The sequence below is a fragment of the Galleria mellonella genome, unplaced genomic scaffold, assembly GCF_026898425.1.
Source record: "Galleria mellonella isolate WM207_F2 unplaced genomic scaffold, CSIRO_AGI_GalMel_v1 utg146, whole genome shotgun sequence".
Lineage (NCBI taxonomy): Eukaryota > Metazoa > Arthropoda > Insecta > Lepidoptera > Pyralidae > Galleria > Galleria mellonella.
Window position 1 is genome coordinate 3,881,760 of NW_026441999.1, and position 13,502 is coordinate 3,895,261.

At 31.0% G+C, this 13,502-nt stretch overlaps 1 protein-coding gene across 1 annotated transcript in view; it reads left to right on the top strand.

Moving 5' to 3' along the window:
* The window catches only part of LOC113523202 (irregular chiasm C-roughest protein-like), a 108,086-nt gene extending 101,913 nt beyond the window's left edge, over positions 1-6,173 (top strand). The window contains exons 20-22 of the mRNA XM_052891805.1: positions 619-710; positions 886-979; positions 1,990-6,173. Coding sequence (XP_052747765.1) covers positions 619-710; positions 886-979; positions 1,990-2,027 — 224 coding nt within the window. The 3' untranslated portion in view covers positions 2,028-6,173. The remainder of the gene's footprint in view (positions 1-618; positions 711-885; positions 980-1,989) is intronic.
* Positions 6,174-13,502: the final 7,329 nt, after the last annotated feature.

The window sequence follows — 13,502 nt, forward strand, 5'->3', positions numbered from 1 at the left end:
TATGTATGTATGAGTAAATTGATATATATTTGGACGGTATGTTTAAATGTGTGGATAATGATAATACTGTTACTAAATAAGGTTAAATATTAATCATAAAAATGTAGAACTTAATGATGCTTTACGTAAATAAGGTCCCGAGTTCGATTTTCGGTCGGGCCAATTTAGGTTAAGACATGAACTTTTCTGAATTGTCTCGGATCTGGGTATTCTTGGTCTGGGTATTCTGGGTCTGAGTATTGTGAATGTAAGTATTCTGGTGTGTGCTCAAAGAAATTTGCTGTTTGGTTTCCATAACACAGTATATTCAAGCTTGGAGATTAGACAATTGGTATATTTGCGTGCCATGCAAATGCAAAAGGCAAATTTGAAAATTTCTATATTTTTATGATTTGAGCGCATTGAGATATAAAATGGTTTTAGTAATTAGGCATTCTTATTGAGATGAAGCTGTCGTATTTATTACATGAACTATGAAAGTGGATTTGATGACTTAATTCTCTTCGTGTGTACGCACACAATAGTAATGGTCTACCATTAAATTGACCAATTACGCTTCTCTTTTAACTTCTTTCATATGTTCCGCATACGTATAATTTGTTTAATTTTATAAATCAGTTGCAACAACGTCTCCATCGTCATCATCATCTTCTCGGCCTGTCACCAGTCCTTTGGCATCATCGTCATCTACTAGTAGCGCTCAACCCCAAGTAAGTTCTGTTATTACTATTTTTTTTACTTACAATCATTTCAACTTTTCGCTGTTAAGTAAATCTCTATTGTACAGCAAAAATCCCGAGTACTGGAGTGCCACTTTTTTCCGACATTTCATTTAGCAGCTACTTTTACTTTGTTTATTCACATTCTTAATATTTATTCAATTAGGTGCCTAAACTATCTCCGTTATCTTCGGGGGCCCTATATATACTACCGCCGTCCAGCCATGGAAATCTCCAGTCCAAACAAATTACTGCCAAAGGTAAAGTCTCATCATTGAAGTTATTTTCCTCAAAGAGTACCTTTCTTTAGATTTACAAAAAGCTCATACGATACTGCCTTTATTGTTTATAAAAAATTCATTCAAATAGATTCACATGAATATATATCGTAAGTCATATTGTATTGTAATTATTTATTTAATATAGTCTACTGGCGATACAGCCGTGAACCGTGCTCATGAATAAGGGTCTTTTGAGTTTCTAACTAGTCGGGCATCCCCGAATTTCAAATATGAGTAAAGCCGACATAAATAATTGCAAATTTAGATTAATCGTATTATGTGCTTGCAGGGCTATGTTTTGGTTTGAAGAGATATATGACAGTAAACTTATAGAGTACGGAGGCATATATCTTTGTCCTCAGGAATGGTAAAGCATATGGTGGATTTTGTGATACCTATATATGGTATTGTTTATGTTTATAGGCGATGGTTACTACTTTTCATGAAGCAGTATATTAGATTGTCTGCTATTTCTATGTTTTTTTTTTTTAATCTAGTTAGCTGCTGCTCGCTACTTCAGAAGTTAGAAAACTAATGAAGTAGATCGCTTCTAAATGGTGTACCGTATTAGATTTTTAGGAATATAACTGTAAAGGATGTATCTAATTTGGTGCAATATTTTTGTGTAATATCCGAACAAACATACAGACAGACAAAATTTCTAAAAATTTTTTTCGGATTTCGTTTCTCTCATTAAGATCCCACATACCATTTTTCCGAAATATCTCCCATGTGTAAAAATTGTGAAGTTACAATATTATTATATTAGTAAGATGTAAAGAACATAAGATTTTTTTATATTATTAGTAAATGTAATCAAATTAAAATGGCATACAAGTATAACGTCATATTGCACAATACTTCACCGATCAGTTTATTTGCTTTAATCGAAAGCTCGCCTAGTTGCAACAACGCCAAATTAACGGACTCCATTATCTTTAATTAACTGTTTGAATCGCTAACTGCATACGATTATTTCATATTCACAGGTAACGGATCCCAGTTAACAAATGGTACGCACGTGTAAATTTATATGTAGACTTAATTGTAACTAGTTAGAAAAAAATTGTGAATTAATTATACTTTAAGATGCTAAGTATGAATTCATTTAGACTCATCTGTACGAAAATTTAATGTCATTTGTCAATTAGATTATGCTTGGTAACATTTGTATGAAGGCTTTGTTTATATATTAATTTCTTATTTTGTTGTAAGGAAGAATGTAAGAAACAAAATATATTATTTGTATTATTTTACTTGCCGTCGATTCGAAAGTATTGTTTGGAGCAAAAGAGCAGCTCAGAATTTTTTTATTTGTATTTCATGGACAATTTCAGAAAAAATAGGCTTTATCAACCTTTTAAGGCTGTTAAAAACTACAGTATTAAGGACACAGAAGTAAGTATAGAAAAAAGGATTAGCACTATCTTTCCATATTTATACAAAAACTTCATTAACCCATGAAAATATGCTTGAATGAAAATGACTTGTAGTGCTTGAATTTTTGGAGGCAATACTTTATCTATGTAATTTTGTGTACTGTCTGGAATCCTAGCCTGTTTTTGAATGGCATTTACTTTGATTTCCCTATAGCAGTCTATTCATGATATTTAAATATAATTGGACAATACAAAATAATTACGTTTAAGAATATCAGATAATTTAAAATGGTACATTTAATCTACTACGAAAGTAGAAAAGATACGAGAGTCTTATTAATTTGAAAGACCACTTGCTTCTTACACAATTTATTTTTACGAATACTTTACCGGTGTCTCAAAGGATATACTATAAACGGGCGAAACTCATTATAAATGAGTGTTATTATCCTTTGAGAATAGCACAAAGATAAAACCAGTCAGATATTATAATATTAAATTGAAATTTAAATCGTTTAAAAGTAAAAGTATTCTTAAAGGGAAATTATTCATTTAAATATTTAACTATAATATCATAAAAAATAATATCAAAAAATGAATTTATTTAATAATTAAATTAATTTTAAATATACCTTATATTCTAAAAAATTCCTCATAATTGATAATTTTTATTCAGAATAATCTAAATATCGATCAGCCTATTCATAGTACAGATATGAATGATTTCCAATTATATCGATTATAATCGATCGTAACGTGCAATATTACAGATCGTATCGATTATATCGTTAGTGAGCACGGAACAATACTATCGATTAAATTGTCTAATATTTTTCTTAAGAAAAATAATTGTTTATTTTCTTTAAAATGTTTATAATTCTGTAATATAACGATTAGGTTATAAAAATATTACTCAAACTTATTTCCTAAAGTTATATTTAAGCCAATATGTCTATTTGAAATGTGATTTGCCTTATAAAGACAAATTATTGAATGTTATATTAAGTGACGATCAATAAAATAAATTGCTATTAAATTATATGAAATAAATTTATACAGGTGAAGTAAAAAATATTAGCAATTTCTAAGGGTGTTCTGTATTAATGAAATTTAACATTTTATCCAAAGAAACATGAGTTATAAATAAAAAAAAAATGCAAGATATCCCATAGTGCGGATAGTGGAGAAGCAGCGGATGAGATTAGCACAGGATTGTTGCAAATGGGTCAATATGGGCAAATTAGATACTAATTATTGCACATCTGTAATTACATAAATGTTGTAAGTGCTCATGAGCAACGATAGTCACTTACCATCAGGTGAGTCGCCCATAGTGGCTTAATAGCTTGACATGCCACGTTGGTATGAGAGTTTTTTTTTTTTTATAATTTATGTGGATTTGAAAAATGTTCAGTTACATTAATAGAACATCGTCTTAAAATAATGTTAATAATTTTGAATTCACCCAGTAGTATATAATACATTATTGTATATACATAAGTTATTGTTACATACATTTATATTAAGACTTTTAAAATTATTAATATAAAATTTACTTGCCAATTTTGATAAATGTTTAAAAGGATTTACTAAATATTGATCTTAAAATTGAAAATTCATTATTGCTTTAAATTAATTAAAATAATAAATTCGACGTCCATGATACGTCCATTTAATGTCTACTCGACGTCAATTTAATTTGATCCCAATTCTATTGCGTCTAAACTCACCACAATGTTTCTCGAATCGTTATTAATAAGTAGGTGTATAGTTGAAATGTTTTTGTTAATGTACTGTAAGTAAATATTTCTGATAAGTAGATTTATGTGTCTGGTATTTACAAACTGCTGTCCTCATGGCGATATTGTCGTTATATTGTCCTTTGGGAATTAGATGCTTTCCCGCGGTATAAAATATCCTATATATTGACCTACATCTCAAGTTTACACCTTTCCAAATTACTTAAAAAACCAGTTAAGTAGTTTTTGCGTGATATATACATAGCCATGGCCTAGTTACAGTATTGTAACAACCTGTTTTATTCATGTGTATGAATGTATGTAAGGGCATTCATCATTTATCAGGGAAAACAATGCTTGTTTCTGTAACATACACTTTTTTTGAGAATTTTATGGAATTGTTAATTATAACAATATGAAGCCATTTCATTATGTATGAATTAATAATAAATTGAGCCTAAAATGTTGAAGCTTTAAGCGTGAAGTCAAAGAATACTAATTTTAAGTAGATTTTCCATTAAGATAATTATGTACATAACATTTGTTCGTTAATTGTAAGTATCTTTAATGAATTGTTTTTTATAATTGTGTATTTTAAATTTAGAACATATTTTATACTTTTAAGTAGTATTTAAAAAAAATAATATAAAGTCATACTCATAATGACAGTAAACAAAGATTGTGGCCAAAAAAAACAGGCTTCAATTGTGACAGAACAAAATTTGAGTTTAAAAATTAAATTACTTAACCGATTTTGTTAAAATATCTACAGAACTAATCTGTAAGTATATCCTTTAAAAATATTTTAAATTGTTTTAGAGCTGACAGAGTTATGAGGTAACAAACAAAAAAAAAAATACAATCGAATTGACAAATTCCTTCTTTTTAAAGTCGATTGAAAAGATGGAAGAGATGCGTCTGTTTTGAATGTGGGTTAGTTGCAATAAATTCGTTTTTTACTAGTAGAGGATGGCTATGTTATACATCTTTATTTACTCTGTTATACATACTAAGGTAGATACAAACATATGGCGATTATAGCATTAACAGTTGTAATATTTTTTCCTGCTTTCTAGATAGATTTGAACCTACTTTAATGGTGTTATTTCATGTTTTCAGCCACTGTTAGTCCATCTGTTTAATGTCCATTATCAATAGTAATTACAGTAGAATGGCAACGCATGAAGTGTCATTGACGACACAGTATATTCTGTTATGTCCACAGTGCTGTTTATATCTATAGGCGACGATTACCACTTTCCATCAGGTGGGCTGTCAGCTTATTTGCCATTCTAAGTTGCATAAAAAAAGAAAAATATACTTGAAAGTATAAAAAATGTATTGATATAAACGAGTCTAGACATAGATAAAAATTCGTATTCGTTTACTTCTTTATCTGAGACTGAAATTGTAAAAATGTTTTAGATGGTAATCAGGCTGTTGATTGCGTGTAATTAACACGTTCGCTGCTAATATACGTAGTACAGTGTCGCCCTCTGCCGTGAAGAGATTTTATACCATCTTCGTTACACACAATACACGAAAAACCTTTAACGTCGCTTACTGGATCATCGTTTTACGTGTCCACGTGTCCACAGAAGTACGGAGTGAATCGATAATAATTTTTAAATTTGTAAATTCACAGGTTTTGGTTAGAGATTCTATTTAGAGCTAGTCAATTGAGGTTTTCCCTAAACACTGCAGTGTGGGGTTCTTAAAAAAATAGTGTATTATAGTTTCTTCAAGTTCAGCAATACGCACGTGACACCCTTAGTGTTATAAACCATATGCTACAATGATCGTTCACCATCAGTCGAGCTGTAAGCTTGTTTGCCAGCCTCGTGGTATAAAAAAGCGTCGTCCAGCTAAGCTGTTGTCCACACTGTTGTTTTCTGATTATTATAAATAATGTATTTTTTATTACAATTACAATAATTAAATATAATGCCATGAGTTTACTTCAAGTTGCCAGCGAACGGTTTAATTACTTGTTATATTGTAATAATAATTATAATAGGAATAATCTGATATAAAAAATAAACTTTTAAATAATAACAGTTGTTTTATTTCATAATATCATTTTTAAATAGATAGATAATTTATTTATTGACCATTATAAATACATAATTTATAAATTTATAAGTGAAACAAAAATTTGTAGGTGGTCGGTATTTTGATATCAAAGTATTTAGTTCCTTTTTAAGCAATTTAAAAAAAAAAATCTTATCTTTATATTACATACTCTTGGCCAAACTTGTTTTTGAGAAAATGTCTTATTATGTTACAATTGAAATGGGTTTTATGAAAGTGTTCAAATATTAAGTGCAGCGCAAAATTGCTAAAAGAAGGACAATTAAAAATGCGTTTTACAAAAAAATTTAATACACTAGCGGGGCATCAGTGAGAGATGATTGGTGAGGATGAAAAGGCAGGTCAGTTAGCCCATCGTGACGAATTCAACGTTAAATTGGACTGCGCGGAGGTCGACCTGATAAGGTATTTTGATAGTGATGGGGACTAACCTCTCCATTACTAACAATCTCTTCCTCCCCATTAAGTGTATTGTAGTCAATAGATGTAGGTAACTCTTGACTGTTACATATTAAGACAGTGGATAAATAATGGTTTTTATGATGACAATGATGATTATAATATTAGAAGAAATATTGTATATTTTCAAAGTGTGTCTATCTTTTTAACCAACTTCAAAAAAGAGGTTTCTTAAGGAGGTTGTATTTTCAATCGATTTCATTTTTTATATACCACAGTTAGGTATAAACTTATTTAAAAAAATCTTCATTTATCTTAAAGGTACAGTAATTTAGTTTTGAAATCAAAATAACAGATTTTAGCACAATTGAAATCGGTTTTTTTCATGTGACACACAATGTTTCCTTCTCGTTGTTTCCTGCTTTACTCGCGTAGATATGTAAAATATTCTACGTTAAAATATAACCTACCTGGGTACCAAATTTGATTCAAATCTAACCAGCCTTTTAAGCATGATTTAGCATGATAAATACACAAACAAACAATACAAATAATACAATACAATACATTTCACATGAATCATAAAATTACAAGCGATCACTATATCATGATTCCATCGAATAACTATACAAAAAAAAATATAATTTATTAGAGTAAGAGAAACAACGTACAATAACAAATTAGATTAAATTCTATGTCAACTATATATAAGGTTAATATTACAATAACTAACATATATATAATATAAGGATGTTACGAAGAAAAACTTTCATTGGATGGTTTTTTCTCACATGAAAGCGGTTACAATAAAGCGCTATATATGCTGAGTTGACATTGTGCCATTCCCAGTAACTCTGCGTATATTGCCATATATATCTCAAGGCTACTTGCCAGAGGTTAGGTTTATAGCTAGCAGTAAGCGGGTTTATTGTTTTGCTCTGCCGTATTGTGGGGCACTTACCCGACTGCGGCGAATATGAATGGGGCATAATGTTATTTGCAAGGGTACAGAGGTGAGTGAACTAGTCCTTATTGAGGTTACACTATTCCTAGCAATATTAATTTATACTGTACATTTCCTGGGTACTTCTTACGACACCCACGGGAAAGGAAAGGGTGGCCCATTCTATGCCAGAATTACACGGTTAAAATAAGAAAAAATTAAATAAATTATCAATCAGAAATATTGAGAATTATTCAATTGTTTTTGAAAACTGACAGGTAATTCCGAAGTTGTCACATTTTGGTAAGTTTCGGTATGAACGCTTCTAAAAGTGACACCATTATCAGACGGTCTGTCTTTATCATGAAAAGGGGAGATGAAAGAGACAAGAACAATAGAGAGGTGCCAGTCCAGTAGGCACTTGTACACTTTGTGATCACAAGTGCTCTTCTACGAGTTGGGCCACGAAAATTACGAGTGATTAAACTTTGAGACGATTTGTCGGACGGGTGGATTTTGTTCAGTAATAAAAACTAATTTTAATTGTGGAAAAACTAGTTATTTTGAATTGAAAATTAGACTACTGGATCGATTTTCGAAAAAAATTTATGGTACTAATGTAAAAATATACCCTTTCAGATGAAGAAAAAAATCCATATCGGTTTACAAATTACAGAGTTCTGAGGTAACAACTTAAAAAAAGATACAACTAAATTCATAACATCTTCATTTTTGAAGTCGGTTCAAAATTAAGTAAGCACTCTTAGGTGCTTCTTTCCGACATTTAGGTTATAAAGTGAACTCCATGCAGAGGTTTCCATGAGAGACTACAGGGTTCTTCAAAAAAGTTATAAAGTGGTTTCTTTAGAGTAAAAAATACGCATGTGATGCCTCTGATATTGCAGGCATTCATAGGCTAAGGTAACTACTTATTATCAGGTGGTCCGTAGGCAAAATGCTAAACATTTAAAATAACAATATAATAAAAATGGTAAAATAACGTTTATGTCCTTTGTTTCGGATATATATGGTATATATTTTCAGTCTCAGATTATATAGATAGTGTCTCCAAACAAATACTTCGAGAAAAGTAGGTCAACTTTTTCATAAAATTTTGGGTGATAAATAGCTATGAATGATATAACTTTTATATTTATTTTGTCTTATAAATTCTGCACTTTTTTAATGCGCAACTCATTTTATTTCTTAAATAACTAAATACAAATATCTCACGATACATTAATAAGCGTGTGCGTAAGTATATAGAACATTAATAAAAAAAACGAGTCGGCTAATTTGACAATTAGCTGACAAAAAGTTGATCCGTTTTTGAGGCTCGAGACTCTATCTATATGATCTAAGATCCTAGTATACATTATTACGCCCATGGTATTGTTCATGTCTATAAGCGACGATTTATACTTTTCATCAGCTGGGCCATCAGCTTCTTGGGCAATATTAGGTACAAAAAATAACTTTAAGAAGAAATGCATAAATTATTATGAAGTCAAATACGCTGGCTTCATAGCCAAAACTTGAAACAGTAGCAAAGAGGTGCGAGATAAGTATTTCAAGCCCTCCTCAGCTTCGTCTTATCGCTTCGATGTCAGATACAATAAGATCTCGTAACGTCTACCAAGTGAGTATACGAGTATGCAGCTAATTCCGTTTTTAAATCGTATCGAGAATGTGAATTCGAAAGATACGTCCATTATGGATGTCAATAAATTAATTTTTAATTTAAACTTAAATTGAATAAATAGAAAAGATTTGATTGATTGATTGATGTTTCTTTGTAATAGATAAACTCAAAAACTATATTATCAACAAGTAACGTAAACTTATTTACTTATTTATTAAAATATCGCACGAAATCTAATATTAAATCTGAGATGGGAAGTTTTCGGGCTAATTAGAACAAAAATATCGTAATAAATTATATGTATACGCTTCAATAAGCAACGATATTGATTGGTGAGATGTTTTGTAGACACATTAGTCAGGAAATATTTGAATTTAGAATGCAGAAGAAAGCATGTGTCTACAAGCAGATATTGCTCCGTAACAAGGTGCATTTTTTTCCGCAAATAAAAGTGATTGCAATATATTAGTTTTGAGAATGTCGTTATTGCTGTTTGATTCTGCGTTCTAAATTCAAATAGAATAGATTGAAGATTGAAGTCACTTTATTAACCGACTTCTATAAAAGAGGTGGTTATCATTCGGTTTATTTATTTATTCATTAGTACAAGTATGTGTACATGGCGGGCTTAATTCTAAAAGCATTCTCTGTCAGATAGATTGTTGGAGAGTTTCAAACAGGTACTGGAATTTGTTGCTTAAATAATTAGAAGACTGGGTTTTTCGAAGAAGAGTAAAGAGTGTACAAAGAGTCCTAAGATTTCTGCGTTGACGAATGGGAAGTTATTTGAGCTGAGACCGATAGAGAGAAATGAGACCGAACTTCCGAAGGTTGTGAATAAAGCGTATGGCTTGATTGAGGAGACCGTCCAGCTTATCGAGAAGATCTTCATTGAGATCTGGATAACACACATCAGCATAATTAATAATAGAAAAAATTAGGGCGTGAACAAGATTGATCTTTGTAGCGATAGGCAAAAAGTTTTTAAAGCGGTATAAAGAGCGTAGAGTAGGAACAACTGAGCGATTCACCTCCGCAACTTGATATGACCAGCTGAGTGCTGAGTCTATGTAAAGGCGAAGATCTTTAACGCAAGCTTTCAGATCTGTAACTGAATTGTTAAATGTGATTGGAACCATTGTGTTAACATTAAGTTTAGCTAATTGTCTAGAACTGTTAATCCAATCACAATAGCCTGACACTTAGAAGGGTTAACAGCTAATCCATAGTTAGACGACCATGCCAGAATGTTATTCAGATCGTTATTAATATTCGCTATAGCCTGATTGATATGATCTACAGGATTATGATGTATATTCAGTTGTTTTTTTTAAGAATTTTCATATACATTTCAACAACCGATATGGTTTAATAGTTTATTTTTTAATAGAAAATTACAGGTTTCTGGTTGTGATTATGCTTAAATCAGTTTTGCCACTATCGAAGTTCGGATTTTTTTTCTGGCCATATCCTACTGATTACAGTGTACTTTTTTACGGTTGAAAACGGAATGGTAACTCCGCCTGCGCTACCGGTATATACCGACGAAGCACCAGTGAAAGATGATAGGTGAGAATGAATGCAGGTCAGTTGGTCCACCATGATCAATTCGACAAGAATTAACTATGATGGTTTTCAGGAGGAACCGTGTGGAGATCGAGCTGAGAGGGTATATTGCCAGCAATGAGACTATTAGACCTCATTACTAACAATCTCTGCCCTCTCGAGTTACAGTGTACTCAGCGGAAGAGACTTATTCAGTTTACGTCGAAACCTCCAAAGACAATATTTGGCCTGTCCACTATCATACACAGGCAATTTCCATACACAACGAGGTTCCTAGAATGTATAACAAAACTGAGGGCGAGGCAATCTAGTGCGATGTTTATATTCAATCTCAAAGGATGTTATACCAAAGGGATGGCTATGTAAACTAAGTCACCGTTTGACTCGCTTCTGATTCACATTGCGTATAATAAGATTAAATTCTGTCTAAAGTACACCTAACCAAATTATTTCACTTGATGTAAACACATAGTATTGTATGCATGAATTAAAAACTAAGTAAACTTAAAAACAAAAAGATTTATTTAATGCAACTTTGAATGGCAAACAAGCCGATAGCCTACCTGATGGAAAGTGGTAACTGTCACCTATAGACATGAGCAGTGCCATGGACATAACAGAGTATATTGGTTCGCTCATAATATCTCCCATGCATCACCATTCCTGAGGACTTAGGTGTTATGCCTTTGTGCCTTGTGTCAACTGCTTATATCCCACCCTTCAAACCGAAACACTGCCATGCAAACACAACTGTTTCACGGTAGAAATACGAATGGGACAAAGATGCCCAAGCAAACGACTTTTGTACAAAGTCTCTCTCTAGTAAAAGATGAAACAAAAACCAGAAAATGTACTCTTAATTTAAAGGACAAAATCTGTTAGAAGTTGGTGTCAGTTGATGCGTTATATTATTGTGAATAAATATTTATAATTTGATTACTGCTTACATATTTTTATGGGTAAATCTTTAACCCTTACCTGATTCTAATGAAATACGTAAAATATTTACGTATTTAAGAATAAGAATAAGAATAAGAATATCTTTATTTCCTTTAACAAATTTCATAAGAATCATGTTTTTTCATTAATTTAAGCTGTATATACTATAATTATTGTTCTAGTTCTCTTTAAGCTAGGCCCCCTTTGAAGTCGGTTAATAAAGAATAACACAGTGCATGTGTGAACAAACAGTAGTAAAACGTTTTTTACCACTTTCAATTTGACCGTCACTTATTTTCCATACGAAGTATTATAGAAAAAACATCTTTCATTTATTTTTTTCTTTCCATTTAAGCTATTAAGCTATTATTTAAGGTATAGGTAGGTTTAAAAACAGAATAAAATGTTTATCTTGAATTGTGCTACAAGTGTTTAAGTCGAGAATATTAAATATGTAGCACCATGATTTTGCTTCACATAAAAATTGGTATTGAAAAATATATTTTGAAAACATTGAAATTTTATGAGCGCAAACAATTGCAAGAGGTAATTGAGTGCACACATTGTTATGTTTATGCGCCATTCTTTTATGGGAATGCATATGGAATATTTTATAGTCCCTAACTTGAGAGCCATCTCTTACATATTTTATTTCACAACTTAGTTTTACCACAACTAAGTCTTGCTACGATGGAGACAAATTCTCAATTTTGAATAACTTTATAAAGAAAAGTAGGTTTAAATTAGATTTGTGTATATCATAGTATTTTTAATAATGCTTTTTTCAATACTCTTTTATCGATTCCATTTCAATTTAGTATTTTTTTTTAAATGAAGTTAGGTTTTTTTATAGAATAAAAAACTTAATTTATTCTGTAATAATCACGAGATAGAATGCATTAATTTGTCAGTGGTAACTGTTAAACTTAACGATTTATTTATTATTACTCTTTTTATAATTACTCTTCTCCATCCAAAAGTTGCCTGGAAGAGATCGCTCTTAGCGATACATAATGACGTGTGGTCTCGGCATAGAATAGGCTACCCCTTCCTTTCCTGTAGGTGTTGTAGTAGTAACTAAGAGAACTTAATGGTCAAGAGATACTTAGCAGCGTCCCTTTTAAAATACACCACCATAAGCTATGGTTGGCAATCTGCCTGCCAAATGTAGCAATTACTGGCAAAGTCCTTCCAGGACTTTGCCCATCCATAATAAACTGCCACATGGAAAGATAAGTTAGTACTTTATATTATTTTTAATAGGTACATTTTTGACACTTTGGGTTACATTATTGTAATTTTCATAGGGACTACTACTTTTTTTTTTTTAATAATATATAGCCTATGTTACTCGCTGATAATGTAGATGAAATATTAAAAAAAAGTGAATAATTTTTGAGTTTATTCATAACAAACAAATTTACAAAAAAATATAATCTTTCCTCTTTATATTATACATATATATATATATATATATATATATACAAAGTAAAGATAATGTTGTTGTATTCATCAAGAAAATACAAAAAAAAATTACACTAATACAGGTGAAAATTCTAGTAGTGTAAATTGGATTTATTATGCAACTTAGAATGGCAAACAACATAAGGACCTACCTGATTGAACCGTCGTCTATAAACATGAAAAGTACCATGGACATAACATAGTATGTAGTATACTATGTTAAGTCCACGGTACGGGTGGTAACCCGTAATACCCCTCATGCGTTACCATTCCTAAGGGCTAAGGTGTTATGCTTCTGTAAATTCTAATTTCAACGCCAACACAACTATTTTATAGCAAA